Below are 25,275 nucleotides of genomic sequence, written 5' to 3'. Positions count from 1 at the left end.
ATGGTAGTTGACCCTTCTTGTTGTCTTTTGTTTAATCAGGCTAATAAGAAAATTGAAGATGCTAAGCTTGCAAGAGATTTCCAAACCACGTTACAAGAATTTCAGAAAGTCAACAGCTTGCTTCTGAGCGTGAATCGACTTACACCCCGGCTTCCACTTCTTCTCCTTTACCAACAAGGTCAATAATTCTCTGTATAATAGTTCAAAAATATATACATTGATACAATTCAAATTGTGGCTACTTTATCTATTTACTGCCTTCTTTTTCTGCATCAACAAATTTTGTGTTTGTAAACAGCTCTGGCGCTGGTGAAGAATCAGTTGAGGTAGACTTGGAAAGCAGACCTTTTATCGGAGAACAGAAGAGGTGAAGTCTTAAACATTTCAGCTATTTCCCTGGGCCAATTGAGTTCTGTTTAATCTTTTATCTTATTATTGTAATTTATAAACAGTATGCATCTTTGTGAGGCAGAGATGCATATTTTATTTTTACCTTATTCAACTCTTGATTATGGTCTTGTTTCCTTAATCACTGAAATAAAACTACAGGTAAGAGATACTTCTGTTGGATAATGAATTATCCTTCAATGAGGCTATGATTGATGAAAGAGATCAGGGTATCCGAGAGGTAGAAGAGCAAATTGGACAAGCAAATGAAATATTCAAGGATCTTGTTGTTCTGGTTCATGATCAGGGGATTGTTATTGGTAAATAAAATTAATGTTGTGCAGAATGGAAATTTATGTTGCTTAATTCTTGTTGCTACAACATTTTGTTATTCTTTTTGGTGTTATGATTCATGATCTCCTCATATTCTGGTTTTTTATCGAGCTCAATGGCATAGTGTGATCTAGCTTTTGTTGTTGTTTGTTATGATTCATGATCGGGGGTTGTTATTGGTGAAGAAGATTACCATTGTAAATACGGAAATTCATGTTGCTTGCTTCTTGTTTCCACACAACATTTGTTATTCTTTTTGTTCATATTCAATGTTATTCTGGCAGATGACATTCACTCAAATATCGATGCTTCTGCCGGTGCAACATCCCAAGCTAAGGTTCAGCTAGCCAAAGCTTCCAAAAGTGTGAAATCAAAAACTAAATGGGTGAGTCATCAGAATTTGAATAAATCTGTCATATTACATGTTTTACAATGCAAATATTGCTTACATAGTAATGTTATGAAACTTGTATATGATTCTCAGTATACATGACTTCAAGTTAATGTTTCTACTTTGCAGTGTTGGTGGGTGCTTGTAATATTTGTGGCAGTGCTGGTCATCTTACTTCTTGTACTCATTCTTTAGTGTGCAAACAAGTTGGGCAGATATTTCTACCCCTCATTATCTCTTTTCCAAGATTGATTTAAATTGATGTATTTTTCTCAGATTCTGTGAGTATTTTAAAGTGTGAAGAGTGTTCCGACAAAAAAATGTGTTAAGAGAGTTGGGAAGAAGTGGCATTTGGTTAGGCGATTTTAAGAAAAGCTGCCCTGTATTTTTAATATAGATTTGCAGTATAGAATTTGTAGTTGCTGTTGAAACATCAACTCTAGCTATGCAGAATATATTAACAATTGCTCAATAACAAGTGCTTGTGTACCTATTTGAACATCCTTGCTGCTTTGTCTGGTGCAGTGTGATACTTTTTTACAAGGGACAAGCAAGATCTGTTGGAAAGGAAGATACCAGAGCAATTACAAGGGACGCTCTTCGGTAATTGATTGAAACTTCAATGATTAGTTTCAGTGTGCTCATACTTGAAATTATATTGGAAATAAATTTTTTTAGCAGTATATAAAATTTGTTCTTCTGCCATGTATCAGTCGCTGAAGCTTCTATTAGATTTGTTGTTTCAGTATCTTCACAATATACAAGTAGAGAAACTTCTGCCATTTCTGTAGTAGTGTTTCTAGTTTCTAGTTTCTAGTAAACTTAAGGTGAACCTGCCCTGCCACCCACTAATTTTGGACTTAAACTACTTATCTGTTTCTAGTTTCTAATTATTTTGATAAGCACCAACTTAGTGAGTTTGGTTAAAAGGAAAAATAGGGGACCATGCATGTCTTCAATGTATGAATGCAACAACCACCAAGGCCAACCACAAATCAAGAGGAGTCAGAGACTTGGGAGGATCTTGAAGAATTATTAAAACTTTGCCACACTATGTTTCTATGTTTAATGTAATAGACTATTTTGCAACTACTAGACTAGTTTAAGTAGTGCATGGTATACTTTTTGTGATGATTCGGTGATGAAGGTGGATATATTAAAATTGAGTGTTTTATTGTTTCCAAACATTTTGATGATTTTGGTTATTACAGGTTTGATGTGAAATTCATATTTCTGTCAAAAAAAAATCCGTCGCAAAACTAATCAATTATTATTGTTAATTTTATATCTATTTCCGTCACTGAACTCACTAACTTCCTTAATCCGTCGCTATATTATGGCTGAAACCGTCGCTAAATCGGTCGCTACTTTCCGTCGCTAAATCAGTCGCTATCTTCCGTCGCTAAATCAGTCGCTATCTTCCGTCGCTAAATCGGTCGCTAACTTCCGTCGCTAAATCGGTCGCTACAAATCGGTCGCTAAATCAGTCGCTAATTCGGTCGCTAAATTTAGCGACGAGGGTTATACCAACCAACAAATTTCGGTCGCTAAATCGGTCGCTAACAGGTTTAGCGACCGATTTAGCCCATTTAGCGACCGATTTGGTCGGTCGCTACAAGACTGTTTTCTAGTAGTGGTTTTGGATCGGCAGGGTTTGGAGAAAACGGAGCAAACGAGGTTGAGAACGGGTTCGGTGGATTCGGAGAAGTTGGAGTGAGAGGTGAGTTCGGCGTGCTCCTAATTTTCTGATGTGGAATTTATTTTTTATTTATTTTTAAAATCCACATAAGCATTTTAATCCCAGTCAGCAATCCAAATCATCATTCGCCGGAGCTCGGAGCTCCGGCGAGGATCCGCTCCAAATAATTTTCAAATACGAGGATCATTTACAATAATTTTTCCAACGAGGGACCTAGATCAGACGGCGACACAAAGACAGGGACTAATATGATGCTTAACCCCCAAAAATAAATCCAAATAAAGTAACAACAATAAAAGAAAGCCTCAAAACTATGAAATAAGCACCTAGAACTACCACCATGACACTAATAGAAAAGAACATCTCTTTAAGTTCTTTCTCCAAACCAAAAATGGCATCTAAATCACTCCCGACGTAAACAAGACCTAAGACTTTTATAAGAAGCCATGATTTCTCAGTTCTAGTGCAGTACGTTCCAGAAGAACCTGCATCTGAGAGCGTAGCCGACATCTAAGGTGTACTGGCTGACATCTCTAAAGGAGAGGAAATGTCAAAAAAACCAAACTCCTACTCCAGCAAAGCCAAAAGCTCATCTCCAGCTGCGACGGTCACCGCAAAACAGGAAGGTTGACCCCTACTTTGTTTCTTTAGCCGCCCACGAGGTTTTGAAAACTCGCCGACTAGCAAAAGAGGCTCGTTCTACTTGGGCCGACCTATAAGTTTAGGAGAGAAAACCTCTAAAGCAAGTGGACTAGAAGCTTCTCCTACACAAGAAGCCCCCTCGACAACAAACCCAACCAAGGTGCAAGAAACTGGGACAAGGTCAGAACTCGCAGAAATGAAAGAAGCACAAAAAAGGGACTCAACGGGCCTCATCCCGCTCTCAAAATAGTAACCATCATCCCAAATTGAGCAAGAATTAACCTTTGTAGGCGAAACAACTATCCTCGTCACAAACCTAACAACTCTGCAAACCCCCAAAGCGAGAGAAGAGGTGCTGTTGGCTACCAGCCTCTCGAGCACAACACCGAGGGGAACTTCATTGAGAACAGAATGATGAAAACCTAAGTTCACAAACAAAGACCAGAAAATGAAGAGACTATCTGCAAAGAAAATCTTGTTTTCATATCCAAGCTCTTGAACAACCTCCAACTGACCATGTTATTTAAATCTTCCAAGCTGGAAGAAATATGGAAATAAAACCTCATCCTCCAAAGGTTTTCCATACAAAGCTTGCGGATAAATTGGAACTAGGTCCCTCATAAACACTTTAGAAAAGAGGTTTCTACTTAATCTAAGAGGAGGGAGCTCTTTTCTTTCTTCTTGCTTCAAAGTATAAGGTTGGTGCTTATCACTTTCACTCTTCATGTTTTCATTTGTCATCTCTATGTTCTACTTCATCTCTTTCTCCTTTTTTTTGAAAGTTGGGTTTCTTGTTGAAAAGAGGTTTCCTTTGAAAAGATTGACATCTTTGCGAAAAGAGTTGTAAAATTGTAAGTTGTTTGGTTTTTAAATAGTTTTATCGTTCTGTTTTGGGGGTGTTTTATTAGTGTAAAAGTATTGTTTTGATATGTTGGTACGTTGTATATGTCAATTTTGAATAAAAGAAAATGGATTTATTCGCAAGGGTGGATGATGACCGCGACCTAGACTTTATTTTTGGTGGCTGGTTTAGTTTTAAACTTGTTTTGGATTGACAGAAATCCTAATGTTTGAGTAGTACTAAAACCGAGAGTTTTTAAAAGTTTAAAGACTTACTTTCAATTAATGAAAGAATAAGGACCTATTTATAAATAATTTGGAGTTCGAGGACTAATTTCTAAATATGGTTTTTTAAAGAACCCTTTGTAAGTACTAAGTTCTTTGAGGACTAAGTTTAAATAGTCAAAGTTAAGGGATTTATTTACAAAACCGTTTTCTGAGTGTGTTTCAAAATCTTTATTCTCTAATTAAGCCTTATTCGTATGATTCTTGTCTTATAAATTGGTTAAGTAACTTAGTTTCTTATATGTTGTGAAGGTTTGGTTAGTGAGAGTCGTAAGGATCTAGAATGAGAACTGGGGAAGGAAAACAGCAAAGGTGAAGACACTTCGGTCTTAAAGTGTCTTTTGTGTGTGATGTGTGCTATATGTTTGTTGAGATCATGTTATGCTTTAATTCCTTATCTAATGGCATGACTATAGGGACACAAACCGGGGGGAGGGGGTTGGATTGTGTCCAAATAATTTGATCCTGATTGACTAGACTCTACTGGACTTCGTAGGAGATTTACTTCAGTTAAGAGTGTAGTTCAGAGACATGTTGTGCAGACAATAGAGTAAAGAGTTAAGCAACGGACAATGCACACACATCTTTTATCCCAGTTCACCTTTTATCGGTGGGCTACGTGCAGTCCTTGGTAACAACCAAGATTTCCACTATCAAGTATCAAGGACTTCTCGTTACAAGTATTATTGTATGTGCCTCTTCAGGATCAACGGGCATTTTTGTCCGAGCTTTTCTAAGCTCAATGAGTATTCTTGTACAAGCCTCTCTAGGCTCAACGAGTATTCTTGTCTGAGTCTCTCCATGCTCAACGAGTATTCTTTGTCTTTCCTCTCCTGGCATTGTTGTGAATTCTTTCTTCTGCCTCTTTGGGCATTGTTGAGTTTTACTTCCCCTGCCTCTCCAGGCAATACAAGTAATCTTTTGTCGTGCCTCTTCAAGCACTAGATATATGAATTGATTACATTTGGGGTTCTGTTTATACAAACTTATGAGATGTATACAAATGTGCGTTGAATTAGAGTTCATCTCTAGTTGAATAGGATAGAGTTGATAGAAAGTGGATGTCTCAATCCTTTCTAGAATATACTTGATCTCCTTGTTGAGTAGACCTTGAAAGTTCATGATCAAGATCATTCTTCAATCTTCATTTCCAGCATAAGCATAGATGTAGTCGATGAATCTGCTCAACTTTGCTTTTCTTCATCTTCATTGTAGCTTCTTCATTTGATGTCAAGTAACCAACTATCCTAAAATATTAAGCTTTAGGCAAGGGATAAATGAATGGTTTTATATTATTTCTCTAGCACGTCCTCTCACGCGCAAGATCCCTGGATCGAACTTTGAAGTTTGAACTGTTTGGTCATAGAGGCTCTAATATCGTATCAAGCAATCAATTATACCAAAAACTTAAGTTATTAGATAAAAGTCAAATGAATGATTTTACATTATTTCTCTAACACAAACAATATAAAATCACTTTTTAAAGTGAAAAACACTTATTATATTTATAAATAAATATAAATGAATTTTTTCTTTTTAATGACTGAAAATAAAATCAATTCTTGTCAAAGAAAAAATTAGTTTTTCTTAAACATTGACAAGCGGGCCCATCATCACATACAGGCGCCCTTACTTTCATTTGTTTTCAGGTGTTTAATTCAGGTGCTGACTAGGGTGGACAACTTTCAAGTTGGTCCACCGGTGCACCCATGGTTATATTGGTAATTTATAAAAGATAAAAAAAAATTAAATCCTAAAAAAAACCCTCAGTCACAGTCACGCTCACGCATATCTCTCAATCTTCCTCATGTTTCTCTTCTTCTGACAGCAGCTCCCACCACCGTGGCCCTCCTTCTTCATCTCCTCATCATCGCCGATCTCACTTTCCTTTACACAAGCGAGATCGAGGAGGCAACCACCACCATCATCTTCTCCTCTATTTTCCGGCGAACCCCCACCAACCTCCTCCTCCTCCGCCACCGCCGACTCCGCCGCTGTCATCTTCAAATCTTTCAGTTCCTAGTTCTGTTTCTGAACCAAGATCTGTTATAAACCCATAAAGATCCAATCTTTTATGAGAAAAGAGACAAGCAATTACAGAAAACGGTAGATCTGGATCTGAGATTGTAACACCCCGATTTCGGTGGCGTCACTTTAGTAACTCAAAATAAAATAAAGCGGAAAAAGCAGGTATTTTTTTTTGTTTTGTTTAAATAAAAAGACTTGTCGAAAATAAAGACTCAACCCAATCGCGATTAACAGCGATTAATATACAATACAAGCACAGCCCTCGCTGCAACTAAACATCGTCACGAGTGACCTCCAGTGACGGAAAGGTAGTGCCCGTGGGCAAATATGTACAAACTAAAACAAAGGTTAAATATTCTGAGTACAGTCCTCCAACGAAAGTAAGTCGGCCCAAAACGGCCTCAAAAGACTTCCTACGTCCGACAAACTCCCTGTGATCCTCATGGAAGGGAATCACATGAAAAGCTAATAGTCGGGGACCTGCCCTGCCCCAAAATAAGGAATGACAATCAGAGCTATGACTCTAACAACCATCTCAAAGACTCTAACCACCCATAACCCACACTACTTTCATCGACCCTTCCTCGATCAGACCTGAAGTCCGGGTCCTCGTCGAAAGCTTCAGTAATAGTCATTACGCTCCGGGTCTTTCCCGCACAACGAATCATCATGAACCGGCTGACGGACGCCTGGCAGCAGGCCGACCGCCCAAACACAAACATACACACAAAGCCAAGGCGCTAGGGTCAACTCACGGAATAAAATAGATAATACAAACAACATGTGATAAAGGGGGTATATATATATGTTGTATATATACTTATAAGTCATGTATTGCCTACCCTAAGGTTGATACATAGCATGTTTATCAACATAAAATCATCAAGATATATATAACGATGTTTATCAACAACAAATCACAATAACATTCACAAGTATGGTTAGGTGCATGGCGTGCCAGTGCAATGTCATGCTCAAAAGATGATCCGGATAAAATGTCACCATCTCGATGGATGGGACAAGCCAAGCACCTCGCTTCGCTAAAGCATCTCGCTTTTATGAAGCAGCACGCTCCTGGGAAGCAGCACGCTCTTGTGAAGCAGCTAGCTCCATTTGGGGCATCAAGCTCCGTTGAAGTCCGATCTGAGATCGTCCTTCGGAAAGCAGCACACTTTCCAAGAAATGTATGCATGAATGCAATATGGTTAGCCAAACAACGAATCGTCCTCACCAAGGCACGCGTGTCTAGCTAGAGTACATTGTCTCTACAATACTCTAAGGTAAACAAAGAAGTGCTAATCGCATTTGGTAACTTTACTAGTCACTTGGGCTCACCGTCACGATGGCCAAACAAACTGCTCAACGAGCAAAAGAATGCATCTGGCATTCAGTGACTTTTCAAGTTACTTTGACTCACCAGCTCGATGGTCAAATGGACTGTTCAACGAACAAGGAGAATGCTGCTCTCACTCAGTGACTTTTCAATTTACTCAGGCTCATCAGCTCGATGGCCGAAAGGCTGCTCAATGAGCAAAGATGGTGCACTCGCACTTGGGGACTTTCCAATCATCCCAGGCTCATCCTTTGGATGGCTAGATAAACCACTAAAGGAACAAAAGGTGCTATCGCACTCAAAGTTTTCCTCACACTTAGATTGTCGACCCTTCCCGTTTTCCAAACCATTTTCACATCCTAAGTCTTTTCCAAGAGGTTATCATCATTATTTAAAATGTGTTCTATCTTTGATTAGTGTATTATGAATTTCATTTACAAATCAAGTTCTGATTTCGTTTGTTTCAAAACTCTATAAGTAATAGATCCCAATAAACCCAAGTAATTCCCCGGGAAGGTCTCGATTCCTAAAACAATAAAGGCTCGAACCTTGGTTCGACCTATCAAACATTCCCAAAACAAACCCGTCATTGCCATGACGAAGATAAGTGTAATCCACACTCCGAAAGTCGCATTAAATGCACGAATACAGTCAGCACAATTTAATCTTAAACACAAATAAATCAAGCTCTATTGAGCGATGAAACATTAATGCAGTGCTGCAAAACATAACCCTGTCATGTCCACTAGAAAGCGATAAGACAGAAACCAGTAAACGGCCGAAGCCTCTCAGAAAACGGAGACACACGTCTCATATAAGTTCACTCGGTCGAAGCCTCTAGAAAACATTTTTCAGAACAGTTCATGCAATATTTGTGCAGAATTTAACAAATAAGTCGAACAAGTCGACTCTAGGTCATTAACTAATAACGGTGAGTTGCCACTCACGATCACAATACATTCAAGTCGAATTTATCGACGCCTACACACAAAAATAGCTAGTAAGTAAGTTGCCCTAACCTCGAGTTGTTCCAGTCTCGCGGTGTAGGTCTCCCTCACAAGCTTGTTCAGTCAATCCCAAAGTTTCCACAATTGAACCTTTGAGCAAACAAGGCAATAATGAATCAATCACAAGTCGATACAGTCGAAACAATCCTAACTAATGTTCGACTAAGCTCAATAAACTTCAGAGTACAACATTTAGGCACGAATGGAAGGGCTTCCCCCGAATGGATGAGTTTTGACTTGATTCAGGTTTTGTACAAAAACACTTTATTCGCTAAAACGTGCATAACTTGAGCTACAGAACTCGGAATGACACGAAACCGGCGCCAAAATTTCCACAATGGAAAGAGCTACGCAATGGCTCAGGTCATAGAGACTCAAAAATTATTTTTGGACACGGTACCCAAGCAAATAGGTTTCGGCCACTATGGAAAATAGGGTTTTCGAACTTTTTCTTCGATCTAAATCAATCCCTAGGTATTCTTAGGCGATATCTAGGCCAGGGAAACTCTCAGAAAAATTATCGGGTCGAAAATTGTCGCAGGGGTATTTTGGTCATTATTTTTAGCTCGGAAACTCAAAATCAGAATTTCGAAAAACAAATTTGATGAGCTCGATCCTAACGACATTTATAACAACTAATCCTACTGAAGCTAAGCTCAGTCGAGAGTTTTTGATCCAAAAAGCGGAACCTCTGTCAGAAAATGGGTATTTTCAGAAAACTTGACCTCTGCGACGATTCGGCAGGATTCAGTCGAAAACAACTGGATATTCATGCTCTAGAGCACGTGGGCATTAAGTTTAGACACCAAAATCAGCTTATTTGGACAGTTTTAAAAAAAGCTCCAAACTTTGAGCTCAGAAAAACATAGAAAAAGTCGACAGATCTGACGATCAGAAGTGAGGGATAGTAACTATACCTCGATGTCTTCGATTAGCAACGAACGGTGAAGCAATCGGGCAAGAAACGACGAAAATCAACTTCTTCCTTTTTCCTCCTTGCACCCCTCGGCCGTGTGTGTGTTTGTGAATTTTTTTGTTTTTTTTTTTCATTTTTCATACTATATATAGGAAATGGGAAATGCAGAAAAATGAGAATTTCGCGATTCCGATTTTTCCTACTGATTCCAACGTATTTTAGACACGATATTCTTCCCGCTGAATCTTCTAATTCTCCAAAGAAATATCAGTATGATTTTTGGTTTTCGAGGCTTGTTTTTAATGTTTACCGGCTTAAAAATGCACTTTATGCACTTTATGCTTTTGACCTCGGATGCAGAAACTTCCTTCTGAAGAAAGATTCGGAACGTCGATTAGAGTGGGCGTGCGCGGATGAAATCTTTATTTGAAGCTCCGAATAGAAAAAGTCTTCATCGTCCGTCGATTTTAGGGTTTTTGAACTATCAGGGATTCCGTTTCGGCAAACTTCCGAGAATTGGAATTTGACGTTCGTACATTCCAGGGTTTCGCATCGAAATACTTGTTTACTGACGAATAAGAGAAATTCTAACATTTCTCTGAAGATTTTTGGAATTAGTTTCCATCGCGTCCTAAAGTGTAAATTAGCTATTTACTAGTGTCTTTGACCTAAGATTAGGCGAATGTTAGTCGTGCTATACTTTTATCGGTTTTGATACAATCCTTGAACTTTTCCTGAACCTTCTCCTTCATAAATTTATTTCATCCAATAAACTCTTGTTCAGGTTTCCCTTCACGATACATCGAACTTATTCGTTAATAAGGAATTTCACTAATTTATTCTAAGCTTAAAATCTTGGGTCTCACAGAGATGGATCGGAGATGCATGTGGAAGTCTGGATCTTTGCGGTGGTCACAACATCAGGTTCACCACCAGCGTTTCCTCCGAGTCGCAACCCAGCGACTCGCGAGTCAAATCGGCGAGTTTGGGAGTCAAATCTGGATCTTTTTCATCTAAAGTCTGCATTTGGAAGTAAAATGTTTGGGTTTTGCAATTGAGGAAAAAAAATCCATGTGAGGAAACATGGTTGTTCTTACCTACGATGGCTGTAGATACGCTCATCCTACCTACAATGGTTGTGTTTGAATTGATTAAGAACTCTTGCTCTTTTTCATTTTTTGGGCGTGTTTGAATTGATTAAAAGGTCTCATGCTTTGTGCTGTGCTTGAACTAATCTACTTATCATGCTTTTTTTTTTAAAAAAAAAAAAGAACTTGATTCCATTGAATAATTGTAAATTTTGCATATGAATAATGGTGTAAAATAAGTTCAATTGCAATCCTGGCTCTATGTCTATCAAGAATTCTGATGTTGTTGCTGGGTTTTCCGGCGAGCCATTGATCTGCGCGAGCATTTAATTGCTGAAAATGGCTGGAGTTGCCGTCGGTGGTTTGTGACTCGAGCTGCGACGGCGACTAGAGATAAGGGTAGGCTTAGAAGCCACCGACATTGCCTTTCAAACCCAGAGACTCAAAGAGAAGAAGATGGAGACTGACTTATGGAGTTGTCAATTACATTTTTATCCTTTTATCCTTCATCTAATCCTAGCCATTCAATTAAGGAATATTCCAATATTCTTATATCTAACGGCTTTTAAGGCTGGTGCACCGGTGGACCAACTTGAAAGTTGTCCACCCTAGTCAGCACCTTTAATTCAATGTTATGAAGACTTTAATTTTTGCCAACAGTTACCAGATCACACTGCAAACTGTGGCGTTTACTTCAATTCAACGTCGTATGAATAACGATTCTACGAAGTAGATCGTTTTCTGCTGTGTGTAAGATTTTTCTTAACCATCGCATTCATGTGTTTGAAAACTTTTAAAAGCTCCAATTCCATTTGATTGGACATGTATCTTTCCCATTTTAGCCGTTAGTCTTTGTGGCCTTAATTTCTTTAAATCTCATTTTCTAAAAAATTTTTTTAATTCATTTTCTAAAATGTTAAAATCCTTAGCGTATGAATTACGATGAAAAGGCTGGATACGTGTTAAAAACAATATAAAAATATAATATAGCAAAATAATATGTATAATGGAAGACATTTTTTTGTTAAAAAAAAACAATTTTTTTTAAATTAAAAACTTGCTACTTATTAGAAAACATAATATAAAACCATTTATGTAACCTTTAGCAATAGCTTAATCTTTTAAAATAATTAAAAATTATCACGAAATTATTTTAATCTTAACCATTCAAAATTAAATCTAAAGATGTTTATTCTCATGTTCTTACATAAAATTATCATTCTTCTAGATACATTATATATACATATATCATGTATGTGTGTGAATAATGTAAGTTAAACATAAAAGTTGCTTTTCCTTTTTATGTATATGTCTTTGATTTATTATTATTTCTCTGAAAAATATTTATCCTTAACCAATGCATATCATTAGATATCAAAATTTTAAAAAATATATAACAGTTATTATTATTTTAGAAATTACCAATTACCCGGAGTCAAAAAAAGAAGAGTATTTTAAAAATTGGAATTTTTTTCTTTAACCATATATAAGTATTCATTATTGAGGCAATTCTATTCAACCCAGATGTGGTGAATGTCAAAGATTTTCTCAAAAGTGCCTATCCTAAGTATCCAAAATTTTGCTTAACTATATACCCAACATTTTCTTTGAGAAAATGAGGAAGCTTGCTCACAGCTCACCTGTGGGTTGTGTGTGGATTTATCTGGGTCGCTGTCTTATCTCGAAATTTCAGAGACTGATAACGTATCAATGAAAAGAATGATTCAGTGCATTTGTATTCAAATTACATGGCCTGACGCACTATAAATATGATGCATAAGTTCTAGGCTAACTCATTCCAATCCTTTCACTTAATTAATCCTTCCGTCATAGAGTCCCTCAAAATATCATCACCAATGGAATTTCATCTAATCTTGCTGCTTTTCTTTATACCCTTATGCATGATAAACTTGAGTGCCAACACCTATGCAGCAACAAGCCACTCCCTTCATCATGAGCAATTCCTATTACTCCAGATGAAGCACAACCTTGTTTTCAGCCCTCACAAATCCAAAAAACTGGTTCATTGGAATCAAAGTGTGGATTGTTGTCAATGGAATGGCATAGCATGCAGCAACAGCAGCATTATTGGTGTCGACTTGAGTGAAGAATTCATCACTGGAGGTCTTGATAATTCAAGTCTTTTCAATCTGCAACACCTTCAGAACTTGAATTTGGCTTACAATGACTTCCATTCTCCGATTCCTTCAAACTTTGGCTTGCTAAAGAATATGAGGTATTTGAACTTATCAAATGCCGGCTTTGAGGGGCAAATTCCAATTGAGATTGCTCATCTGACAAAGTTGGATACTCTTGATTTATCAACATCACTTGCCTCACAACATCCTCTAAAACTTGAGAATCCAAACATGAAAATGCTCATGCAGAACCTTACAGAAATCACAGAACTGTACCTGGATGGTGTAAACGTATCTGCTGTTGGAAAGGAGTGGTTATATGCCTTATCTTCATTGCCAAAGCTAAGAGTTCTGAGCATGTCGTCCTGCAACCTCTCAGGACCAATTGATTCTTCAATATCAAAGCTTCAGTCACTCTCAGTCATTCAACTGAGCATGAATAATATGTCAAGCCCTGTGCCAAAATCCTTGGAAAATCTCTCAAGTTTGACCACCCTGCAACTTAGCAGTTGTGGTTTGATTGGTATTTTTCCCAGCAGCATCTTCCAAATACAGAAGCTAAAAGTTGTTGATATATCAGACAATCAAGATCTTCAAGGTTCCCTGCAAAACTTTCCACAAGATGGATATCTCCAAACTCTGAATCTTAGCTATACAAATTTCTCTGGACTATTACCAGGTGCTATTTCCAAATTGAAGCATTTGTCTATGTTAGATCTATCTAACTGCCAGTTCAATGGTACACTCCCTATTTCATTTTCAGGGCTCACTGAACTTGTTCACCTGGATTTTTCATTGAATAGCTTCACTGGTCCTCTTCCATCTCTCAACATGTCCAGTAAACTCATATATTTATCCCTTTTTCGAAATAATTTTACTGGACCAATTACATCTACTCATTGGGAGGGGCTCAGAAATCTAACTAGCATCAATTTAGGTGATAACACCTTCAATGGAAAAGTTCCCTCAGCTCTCTTCACTCTTCCATCTCTTCAGGATCTTTTTCTTTCTCATAATGACTTTGATGGTGTATTGGAAGAATTCCCACTTGCATCGTACACCACCTTACAATACGTTGATTTGAGCAACAACAAATTGCAAGGGTCCATTCCCATGTCTTTTTTTCATCTTAGAAGTCTTGAATTCCTCCAACTTTCATCCAATCAGTTTAATGGCACTATAAGGTTTGATATGTTTCAAAGGCTGCAAAATCTGCACACGTTAGGCCTTTCACACAACAACTTAATAGTTGATACCACTTTCAATGGTGATCAGGGCCTTGCATCGTTTCCCAGTTTTTCATATCTACTTTTGGCTTCTTGCAACTTGAAGAAATTTCCTAATTTCTTGAGAAATCAAACGCATTTAACTAGGCTAGACCTATCCAACAACCAAATTCAAGGAGTGATACCCAATTGGGTTTGGAGATTTAATATTTTGATTGCATTGAATCTTTCCAACAATTTTCTAACAAGTGTGGAAGGACCCTTTGAAAATCTTAGTTCTAATCTTGAATCGGTTGACCTCCACTCTAATGAACTTAGTGGGTCTATTCCCATCTTCACAAAAAGTGCTACACAGTTAGATTTCTCAAGAAATAGATTCAGCTTAATCCCACCCAACATGAAAGAGTATGATAAGATCAAGAAATATATGAATTGTATTTGAATTGATTAACAGGATCTCCCTCTGAAATTGAGGTGAAATCCAGTGAATACAGAATCAGAAATTTGGGGAAGAGGATGATACAGTTCTGGTGAATTCGAGAGCACCAGAAAACTCTCCCAATTTCCACTACTGTCCCGATACCCCCTTTACCCATGTTTCCTATGTATTAATACTAAGGCCAATTCACTAGCTGACCTCATCAATTAGTTACAAAATAGAAATAGCAAATATTGCAGAAATATACTAAAGCTTAGCTGGAACAACTATTACTCTAAGAAAGTTATCTACTACTTATTCCTTAGGCCTTCTATGATAGACCTTAGTGATAGGAGGCTTGATCCTATCAATACCCGGCGCCAAAAGCTTCACCTTGTCCTCAAGGTGGTAAGAAGGAAAAGCTTCCTGCATGCGCTGAACGGATTCCCAACTGTTCTCACAAGTAGGTAAATTCTTCCATTGGACCAACACTTCGATTCCTCCAGCACTAGAGTCCCTGAGTTCTAGTAATTTGTCAGGCCAAACCAGTAGCTCCTGTTCTGCAGATAACATCTCAGGTAATGGTTGTGGCTGACATTGAGGTCCCACAACTTTTTTAAGTAGAGACACATGAAAAACAGGATGAACCTTGCTGGTATGGGGTAAATCCAACCTATAAGCTACTTCCCCCACCCTGGCTAACACCTTGAAAGGTCCATAAAATCGTGGGCTAAGCTTTTCATTCACCTTCTTAGCCAATGATTTGAGACGATAAGGTTGTAATTTGAGGAATACCCAGTCATTTTCTGCAAAAACCACTTCTCTACGATGCTTGTTAGCATGTTTCCTCATGAAATCCTGAGACTTTAGTAGATTTTCCCGTAGATCAGTCAGCAATTCATCCCTTTGTGCCACCAATTGACTGACCTCCTCCATGCGAGAAGGAATCACAGCATCCCCTAGTAAAGTAGGAGGGTCCAACCCATACAAAGCTTTGAACGGAGTCATATGACTAGAAGCATTGTAATTAGTGTTGAACCAGAACTCTGCCCATGCCAGACACGAAAGCCACTGTTTTGGTCTTGTGCCACTCAAACATCTCAAATACGCCTCCAGACATCTATTAACAACTTCCGTTTGTCCATCGGACTGTGGGTGGTAAGCACTACTATAATTCAATTGTGTGCCAGCAGCTTTGAAAAGAGCCTTCCAAAAATTACTGAGGAATAAAGGATCTCTGTCAGAAACAATGGTCCGGGGAAACCCATGTAAACGCACAATTTCTTGTATAAACAAGGCAGCCACCTCACTTGCTGTATAAGGGTGACTGAGGGCTAAGAAGTGGGCGTATTTTGTGAACCTGTCCACCACTACTAGGATAGTATCCTTGCCCTTAGATTTAGGGAGTCCCCCAATAAAATCCAAAGAGATATCAGACCAAATAGTTGAAGGAACAGGCAGGGGTTGCAATAACCCCGCAGCAGATAAGGTGGAATGCTTGTTTCTTTGACAGATTTCACAAGCAGCCACGAAATCTTTGATAGCAGCCCTCATTCCAACCCAATAGACTATATTAGATATGCGTTTGAAGGTCCTAAAATATCCAGCATGCCCACCTAATGCAGAAGAGTGAAATTCCTTTAAAATGATAGGAATTCGAGCTGAATTTTGTGGTAGCACCAACCTGTCCTTGTAATATAGTCGTTGTGCCTTCAATTCATACCCAGCATGGGAAGAAGGATCAGCTATCAAATCTTGCATGATCTGTCTGACAAAACCATCTTGTTGAGCTTCCTCTAACCAATCCTCCAAATCAGGTAGTTGAACCATAGAGATAGAAGCATATGAGCTCCTTCGGGACATAGCGTCGGCAGCTGTATTATCCTTTCCAGGTTTGTATTGTACCTCAAAGTCATATCCAAACAACTTAGATATCCACTTGAACTGTTCCTCTGCCCAAAGTCTTTGATCAGTTAAAAACTTAAGACTTTTCTGGTCTGTTCTAATGATAAAATGGTTACCAAGGAGGTAATGTCTCCATTTTTGAACAGCCTTGACCACTGCCATAAGTTCTCGCTCATACACAGATTTCCTCTGATTTCTGTCTGACAAAGAAGCACTCCAATACGCCAATGGTCTCCCCTCCTGTAATAGGACAGCACCTAGACCAGTCCCTGAAGCATCAGTCTCTAGAATAAAAGTTTTAGCAAAATCTGGAACAGCAAGTGTAGGCAGAATAGTCATGGCATGCTTCAACTTTTCAAAAGCCGATTGTGCCTCATCTCCCCATAAAAAGGAATCCTTCTTCAGAAGCTGATTAAGAGGTCTAGCAATTAATCCATAACCCTGCACGAACCTCCTGTAATAGCCCGTTAAGCCAAGAAACCCCCTTAAACTCTTAATGTCTTTTGGTTGAGGCCACAACCACATGGCTTCCAATTTCCTTGGGTCAGCTGCCACTTCTCCGGCTGATATTAAATGTCCCAAGTACTCAAGCTTGGTTTGCCCAAAGGTACACTTCTTCCCATTTATTTTCAAATTATGTTGTTCCAATAATCTCAAGACAGCGGATAAATGTTGTTGATGATCGTGCATAGTCAAACTAAACACCAGAATATCATCAAAGAAGACTAATGCAAACTTTCTTAAACAAGGCTTCAAAACCTCATTCATTAATGCCTGAAATGTGGAAGGGGCATTGGTAAGGCCAAATGGCATAACAACAAATTCGTAATGCCCTTCGTGCGTCCTAAAAGCTGTCTTTTCCACATCTTCTTCCCTCATCCGAATTTGATGATAACCTGACCGCAAATCCAGCTTAGAAAATATAGTCGCAGCCCCTAACTCATCTAAGAGTTCATCTATAACCGGTATAGGAAATTTATTGGGGACAGTGACCTTATTTAAGGCTCTGTAATCGACGCAAAACCTCCAACTCCCATCTTTTTTCTTGACAAGAATCACTGGACTAGAGAATGGACTGACACTAGGTCTTATGATCCCTGCAGCCATCATTTCTGCCACCATCTTCTCAATCTCAGTCTTTTGATAATGTGGGTATCTATAAGGTCTCAAATGGGGAATATCTGCACCTTCCTTCAAGTGTATAGCATGATCGTGTCTCCTGTTCGGAGGTATGGCAGTTGGGGGTTCAAACAACTCCTGAAATTCTTCCAACACCAGTGTAAGTTCCACAGGTTGAGCTAGCTGTGTGTCCACTTCTCCTTGTAGCATTCTGCAGTCTACAACAAAGCCTTCTCCTTGAGAGTGCAGTGCCTTCCACATGGAGTTTAAGGAAGCAGGACCCCTGATCAACTCTGGTTCCCCCTTAATCATCACTTGTTGGTCTCCCATATTAAACTTCAGAGTTAATTTCTCAAAATTAGCCCGGATTTCGCCCAAACTAGCCAGCCATTCCAACCCCAACACAACTTCTACACCACCCAGTCCAAACAAATAAAAATCTTGTTGGATTGTCACCCCTTGTATCAGTACTGAAACTCCTTTACTCATCCCTTGACTTCTCACCTTATGTCCATCTCCCACTTCCACAAGATAACTAGGAGTGTTTTGCACTGCCAAGTGTAACTTTTCCACCAACTCATGAGCTATAAAATTATGAGTAGCTCCACAATCTATTAATACCACTACTTGCTGCCCATTGATAGTGCCCCACACCTTAAGAGACCTCTTGGAAGTAAACCCAGCAATACTCTTCAGAGATAACTGTTTGAAGTCCATAATGTCTGCCTCTATCTCCTGTACAAGTTCCTCCTCATTCTCTTCTTTTTCCCCAGCCTCCTCTTCCAACAACATTACTCTAAGTTGTTTATTTTTGCAAATATGATTTGGTCCATACTTTTCATCGCACCTAAAACATTCACCCTTCCTGAGTTTCTCCTGCATTTCAGTTTCAGATAGCCTCCTAAATCCCCCTGGCCTTCCCTTGCTAACTGTTTTCTCCTGATTGCTGCTACTGCTCGAACCCACTGAAGGTGTAGTAGTTTGTCCTCCTTTCGATCCACTCTTTTGTCCTGTATCCACTGAAACTGTTCTGGAAAATGAGGAGCTCTTAAAAGCACTACTGCCCTTGTTCCATGTGTTACTACCAACCTTCATTACCGCTTGATTTTTTTGATCAATCATCAAGGTTTTCTTCATCAATGTAGACAGGTTGCCCGGTTCATACAACTTCACCTCAGCCCTGACCTCTTCCTTCAAACCATTCAGAAACACATCCATCAAATGATCCTCTCCCACACCTTTCAACATACCTGCAAATTTCTCAAATTGAGTCACAAACTCTTCCGCTGTACCCTCTTGTTTCAACGCCAGCAACGCTGCGAATGGGCTATGAGCCTCAGTTGATTGAAATCGCTCTATAATTGCTACCTTAAATTCCTCCCAACTCACTGTTTGATTACAAGACTCCCACCACTGAAACCAACTCAACGCCTTCCCGTCAAGAGCCACAATCACAGCCTGAAGTTTCTCATGCTCTTCCGCTCCTCTGATGCGGAAATACCGCTCCAACTTGTTTACCCAGCCAAACGCATCATCCTCTCCATCGTACACAGGGATATCCAGCTTCTTCCAACGTTCGTTACCTCGATTCTCGGCGTCCACCGTTTCCGATCCGAGTCGCACCTCCTCCTCTGTGTGTCGCACCGGTTCGCCGTTCCCGACGTGAGGTCCTGATCGTTCCGATGTTGGTTGTTGTAACGATGCGATCAAACCCTCTAATCGTTGAAATCGATCATCATCTCGTTCACGATCTGCGATCCGATTCCTCCGATCTTCCTCCCTACTCGCGCCCAGAAATTCCAACAGCTTCTCAATCCGTTCTACACGCGCTTCCATTTTTGTAAGTTTCTTAACCATTCACCGAAACAATGCCACAGCTCCTGGAAAGAGCTCTGATACCAATTGATAAGATCAAGAAATATATGAATTGTATTTGAATTGATTAACAGGATCTCCCTCTGAAATTGAGGTGAAATCCAGTGAATACAGAATCAGAAATTTGGGGAAGAGGATGATACAGTTCTGGTGAATTCGAGAGCACCAGAAAACTCTCCCAATTTCCACTACTGTCCCGATACCCCCTTTACCCATGTTTCCTATGTATTAATACTAAGGCCAATTCACTAGCTGACCTCATCAATTAGTTACAAAATAGAAATAGCAAATATTGCAGAAATATACTAAAGCTTAGCTGGAACAACTATTACTCTAAGAAAGTTATCTACTACTTATTCCTTAGGCCTTCTATGATAGACCTTAGTGATAGGAGGCTTGATCCTATCAGAGTACCTTAATTTCATAGTTATCCTTGCCCTTTCAAACAATAGCTTTTATGGAAAAATCCCGCAAACTTTTTGCAATTTGCCTACACTTCGATTGCTTGATCTTTCCTATAATAGCTTCAATGGGTCCATTCCCGAGTGTTTGACATCAAGCTCAAGCAGCAACACTCTCAGGGTATTAAATCTAGTTGGAAACAAATTAACAGGTTCTATACCAGATAGAATTTCAACTTTGTGTGATTTTAGATTCCTTGATTTCAATGGAAATCTCTTGGGGGGTACAGTTCCAAAATCTTTAGCCAATTGTCAAAGGCTAGAAGTTTTAAACCTCGGAAACAATTTTTTGAGTGATGGATTTCCATGCTTCTTAAGGAATATTCCCACTCTGCGAGTATTGATTTTAAGGTCGAACAAACTCCATGGTCCCATTTCATGCCAACATATGGCAGGTAATTGGAAGATGCTTCACATTGTTGATCTAGCCTCCAATAATTTCACTGGCACACTATCTAGATCACTCTTGCAAAGTTGGCCAACAATGATGGGTGGTGTTCATGTAGAAAACTTTGGCAATTTATTCTCTCGTGTGTTTGATGATCATGGTAATGTGCACTTCAAGGATAGGTTGCCAACCTTCAACAAAGTTATTGCTAAAAGATTAGCTAAACTGCTAGCAGGGATACCTCAGAAAACGATTGATCACATATATTCTTATTCTGCTTATTCTAACCAATTACAATATGGGGGAGCCTACCTTGATTCAGCTACAGTTGTCAACAAAGGCTTGCAAATGAGGTTTGTCAAGATTCCAGCTGTGTTCACTTCATTGGATGTTTCATCCAACCATTTTGAAGGTCCAATACCAGAAGAGCTTATGAGTTTCAAAGCACTCATTGTTCTTAACTTGTCACACAATGCTTTCTCGAGCCATATCCCTTCATCACTTGGAAATTTGACGCAAATTGAGTCCTTAGACTTGTCAAGTAACAGTTTGAGTGGAATGATTCCCACAGAGACTGCAAGTTTATCTTTCCTATCAGTTTTGAATCTCTCCTATAATCATTTGGTTGGAAAGATTCCGACAGGTACTCAAATTCAGACTTTTGAAGCAGATTCTTTTGAAGGAAATGAAGGGCTATGTGGACCTCCACTGGCTAAGATTTGTAGTGATGATGGCCTTCCTACACCAGCATCATCATCTGTAGCTTCTGAAACAGAGAGATCAATTCAGTGGAACTTTTTGAGTGGTGAGTTGGGGTTCACTGTTGGCTTTGGATGTGTGATTCTTCCCCTTCTTTTATGGAAGAGATGGAGGTTGTGGTATAGCAAGCATGTGGATGAATTGCTCTATAGGATGTTTCCTCAACTTGATTTTGTATATGAATTCCATGGAGGGAAGAAATACAGAACTCTAAGGTAAAGAAATATATATTGAATTAACTTTTATTAATTCAATATGAATTCCATGTGGATGTTCGGCTAGCTGGTCTCACAGATGGTAAAGAAATTATGTTATTTTCTTTCAATTTTTCTTTAAAAAATTTAGTATACTCTTATTATCTAAAAATTAAACATTAAATTTTTTAAATTTAGTAACAAACATTGAATTAACTTTTATTACTTGATTGGTCTTTAACTTTTTTTTTTAATCTGGATTCACAGGTTTTGTCCATAGACAATAGAAGACATTCTCACTTGAATCAGGTGGATCTATTTTTCAAAGAATGTTGAGATGTACTCATTTTTTGAAAAGGTTGAGAGATGTACTCATTATTTTTATTTTACTTTTTATACTTAAGTCTTTTATCCAATTATTATAGAGTTTTCCTAGATGTATATAAAAGTAGTTTTATACTCAATCATCATAGTTTCCTTTGAATCTGATGAATTTACTAAAGATTGGCTTGCCTTTTTTTTTTCAAGTTTAAGTTTAATGATAATTCAATACCTTAGTTTTAAATTGTTTGTCATGGAGTTTTAGTTCCTACATATTGTATAAGTTAGCTTACTATAAAGCTCTATGACAGTGAAGTCAGAAACTCTTTTTCACCTCAGTTGCTCTTATCTTGGATCGGGGAAAATGAATTAAAAAAAATTAAAAAGTGAAAAGTGAAGCTAGACGACTCACCATCCAAATTTTGTTTCATCCTCACATACTTAATATATATTACTATCACAAGTTGGGTTTGAGGAAAATGAATTAAAAAAAGTGAAAAGTGAAGCTAGACGACCCACCATCCAAATTTTATGTTCCATTAAATTCACCTACGTCTCAACCTATCGTGAAACATAAATTTTCATAAAATCCAAATACACACTAAGCTTTCGCATGTCATTTTCAATCATAAGACGGTACCACAACCAGCACATAGTTACCGAAATAAAATGGGATGACAAAATTGAATGAAGAAAAAATGGACAAGTTTAACCAATTGAACTCATCAATAAGGCTAGTTCAAAATTTGAGATGTTAAATAAACGCATAACTTTCTCATCCTTAACCTCAAGGCAGTCTTAAAATAAACTAAAATAGCAGTAGCAATAAAAAGGAATCAAATTTATAGCCTGTTTGAACGCGGACCAAAAATGCACTTTTTAGAGCTTATTTGGTGCTTTTTTTAGTAGATAAGCTCCAATAAGCATGTATTCGAACAGCCTCTTAAGCAGCTGCCTGCTGTTGAGCAGCTTGCCTCTTCCTAGCCTCTTCAATGATAGATAACTTGATACCACGGCCTTTAGGAAGAGACACCCAAGGCTTTGATCCTTTGCCAATCATAAAGACATTACCCAAGCGAGTTGCAAACTCATGACCAGTGGCATCCTGGACATGGATGGTATCAAAACTTCCTTTTTGCTTCTCCCTGTTCTTGATCACACCAACTCGACCTCTGTTCCTTCCTCCAGTCACCATAACAACATTCCCAACATCAAACTTGATGAATTCAGTGATCTTGTTAAGTTCCAAGTCTAGCTTGATAGTGTCATTTGCCTTAATGAGGGGATCAGGATAGCGGATGGTGCGGCCATCATAGGTGTTCAGATAGGGGATTCCTTTCTGCCCAAACTGAACAGATCGAACTTTGCAAAGCTTAAACTGCAAAATGTTAGGGTGGACAGATTAAAAATCACCACAACCAAAACTAAAGAACTAAAATGACCACAAACATGAGTAGTGAAACAAAGATATAGTACTCAGAAGATTTTATGTATATAATAATTCATTCCGGAAAGCATTCTTCTAGATATACTATGAAATCCAAAATTTGTTCATCCAACTGCACACCTCCATTAGTGGTGACAATAAGCATCAGGCTGTCGATAGAAACAATAACAAAAATTCCATTTATAAAACTGAGCAATTTAATGTTGAGTTGAAGTTAAAGAGATTATGAAGGATTTGACAAACCTTTGCCTCATCATCCCTTACAGAGTGGAGACGGAAACGGCCCTTTGTATCATAAAGAAGACGGAAATTTTCATTGGTCTTGGGAATAGATACAACATCTGGAAAGTGGTAACAAACAGATTAGAACAAGACAAAAACTAATGAAAATTTAGGACTATAAAACCTTCTCCAATACTAAAAATAGTTACTACATTTTCAAACCGACAAGAAAAGAAAATGGGAAATTGCCAACATTGTCCAAACTATCAAAGCAGTAAATCGAACATCAAAAACATAAGCAATGCCATGTGCCATTCGAGTTTAGATGCACATACCCATGAAACCAGCAGGATATGTCTTGTCAGTCCTAACCTTGCCATCAACAAGAATATGGCGCTGCATTAAGATGGCAATAACTTCTCTATATGTGAGAGCATACTTCAGCCTGTTTCGGAGGATAAGGATCAAAGGCAGGCATTCCCTCGATTTGTGGGGTCCAGATGATGGCTTCGGTGCCTACATAACCAACAAACAGAAAGCATGAACTCAAATGGAAAAATCCAAATCAAAAGAAGCAAAACAAAATTGCTAACACAAAAACTCAATAATCAATATTGTTCTTACAAAGGCACCACCAAGCTTATCAAGCATCCAATGTTTTGGGGCATTTAGCCGCTTCAAGTGTTTCTTCAGCCCTCTTGCCTGATATACATGAGAAAAAGCTCAAAATTAGATTAAAATGAAAAATTCAGGATGTAATATATTTACTACCAGCAGTCCAGCACCAAGTAATAAAACTGTAAACAAAATCACAGAAAGAAAAACAATGATTTCGGAAACAGACTATCTCACACACACAACACAAGCAAAATGTGGATTGGGACTGACGAAGGTTTAGTCATGATTAACTCCATTCAGCTGAGAACTAAGCATATGAATAAAAACATTGGAGTGATTAAGGAATGAACTACTCAAAAAGCTACCCCAACAACACCAATTAATAATTCCAATTTACAATGTTGCTACTCCTCTGGAGTATCAACTTCAGAAAAACCAGCACAAACTAAAATTCTATGCTAATATAAAACTTGAATTCAGATCGTTACCGAAAATAACAGAAATCAAAATTTACAACAGGATCCTCAAAAACATGAAGCTTTAAGATCATACTCAAGATCTATTCAATCTAATTAAAAATGTTAAAAATGCTAAACTGAAATCACAAAGATAATAAGCATTTTGTATCCTTTGCTAAAACTCATGCACACAGAGCAATCACACAGAATAGAATTTGAACGGAAACAAAATAGCGATTCCAGAAAGAATAGAAGGACATTGAATAAATAGTGTGTGTAATGACACGAAGAAAAATGGTGGTATGAGGTTGAAAACTGACCATTTTGGTGTCTCGTAAGCAGAGAGCAACGTCGTGACGGCGAGGTTGCGGCGGCGCTGCGCCTCTTGCTCAGTGTGTGGGGTGAATGTGATCGATGATGTGAGAGATACTAAACCCTAGTGTTTTATGCCTTGAGCTGCATGTGTAATAATCGAAAGCACATCATGGGCTTGCTCTTGTAAGCCCAAAGACTAAAGGCCTAGCTTTTTTCTCTACCCAAAAAATACAACCACCATTTTTTTTTGTACATGGGAAATTAAAGACAAAAGGAGAAAAAAAAGGGAGAAAAAAGGAGAAAAAAACAAAACAAAACAAAAAGGGGGACTAGCCACACCCAACTAGAGGAGCGATTTCAGAGGGAGGATTGCTCCAAGTTGTAAAAGCTACTCTGCTCCTAAATCCCATCCTTGCAAGAGCATTAGCAATTCTATTTTTCTCTCTAGGCTCATGCTGAATT

The 25,275-nt window shown here is 38.4% G+C and overlaps 3 protein-coding genes and 1 pseudogene across 3 annotated transcripts; 3 read left to right on the top strand and 1 right to left on the bottom strand.

Moving 5' to 3' along the window:
* LOC130712784 (syntaxin-22-like) lies at window positions 1–715 on the top strand (annotated as a pseudogene).
* A 12,135-nt stretch (window positions 716–12,850) lies between these two features.
* Window positions 12,851–14,755, top strand: LOC130712777 (receptor-like protein 7). Its single transcript, XM_057562594.1, has one exon. It carries the CDS (start codon window positions 12,851–12,853, stop codon window positions 14,753–14,755), a length of 1,905 nt encoding a protein of 634 aa, XP_057418577.1.
* A 5,724-nt stretch (window positions 14,756–20,479) lies between these two features.
* LOC130712765 (receptor-like protein 19) lies at window positions 20,480–21,457 on the top strand. The gene has a single exon (XM_057562585.1). The coding sequence runs from the start codon at window positions 20,480–20,482 to the stop codon at window positions 21,455–21,457; it is 978 nt and encodes a 325-aa protein (XP_057418568.1).
* A 984-nt stretch (window positions 21,458–22,441) lies between these two features.
* On the bottom strand, window positions 22,442–24,964 carry LOC130727979 (40S ribosomal protein S4-3). The gene is made up of 5 exons (XM_057579294.1): window positions 24,819–24,964; window positions 24,047–24,124; window positions 23,758–23,938; window positions 23,444–23,541; window positions 22,442–23,131 (listed from the first exon to the last, which is right to left on the bottom strand). Exons 1-5 carry the CDS (start codon window positions 24,819–24,821, stop codon window positions 22,697–22,699), a joined length of 795 nt encoding a protein of 264 aa, XP_057435277.1. The 5' UTR covers window positions 24,822–24,964; the 3' UTR covers window positions 22,442–22,696.
* Between the last annotated feature and the right edge of the window lie 311 nt (window positions 24,965–25,275).

This window comes from Lotus japonicus, chromosome 1, assembly GCF_012489685.1.
Source record: "Lotus japonicus ecotype B-129 chromosome 1, LjGifu_v1.2".
In the NCBI taxonomy this organism is placed as follows: Eukaryota; Viridiplantae; Streptophyta; class Magnoliopsida; order Fabales; family Fabaceae; genus Lotus; species Lotus japonicus.
Note: the sequence above shows the minus strand (reverse complement) of the source record. Positions and strands in the feature narration are given on the sequence as shown.

Excerpts from the sequence above, each read along its gene's own strand:
- LOC130712765 (XM_057562585.1), top strand. The coding sequence starts at position 20,480 with ATGGCAGGTAATTGGAAGATGCTTCACATTGTTGATCTAGCCTCCAAT.
- LOC130727979 (XM_057579294.1), bottom strand. Across the intron at positions 23,939-24,046 it reads ATAAGCTTGGTGGTGCCTTT|GCACCGAAGCCATCATCTGG; the intron begins GTAAGAACAATA and ends TTGGTTATGTAG. Across the intron at positions 23,542-23,757 it reads ATATCCTGCTGGTTTCATGG|ATGTTGTATCTATTCCCAAG; the intron begins GTATGTGCATCT and ends ACCACTTTCCAG.
- LOC130712777 (XM_057562594.1), top strand. The coding sequence starts at position 12,851 with ATGATAAACTTGAGTGCCAACACCTATGCAGCAACAAGCCACTCCCTT.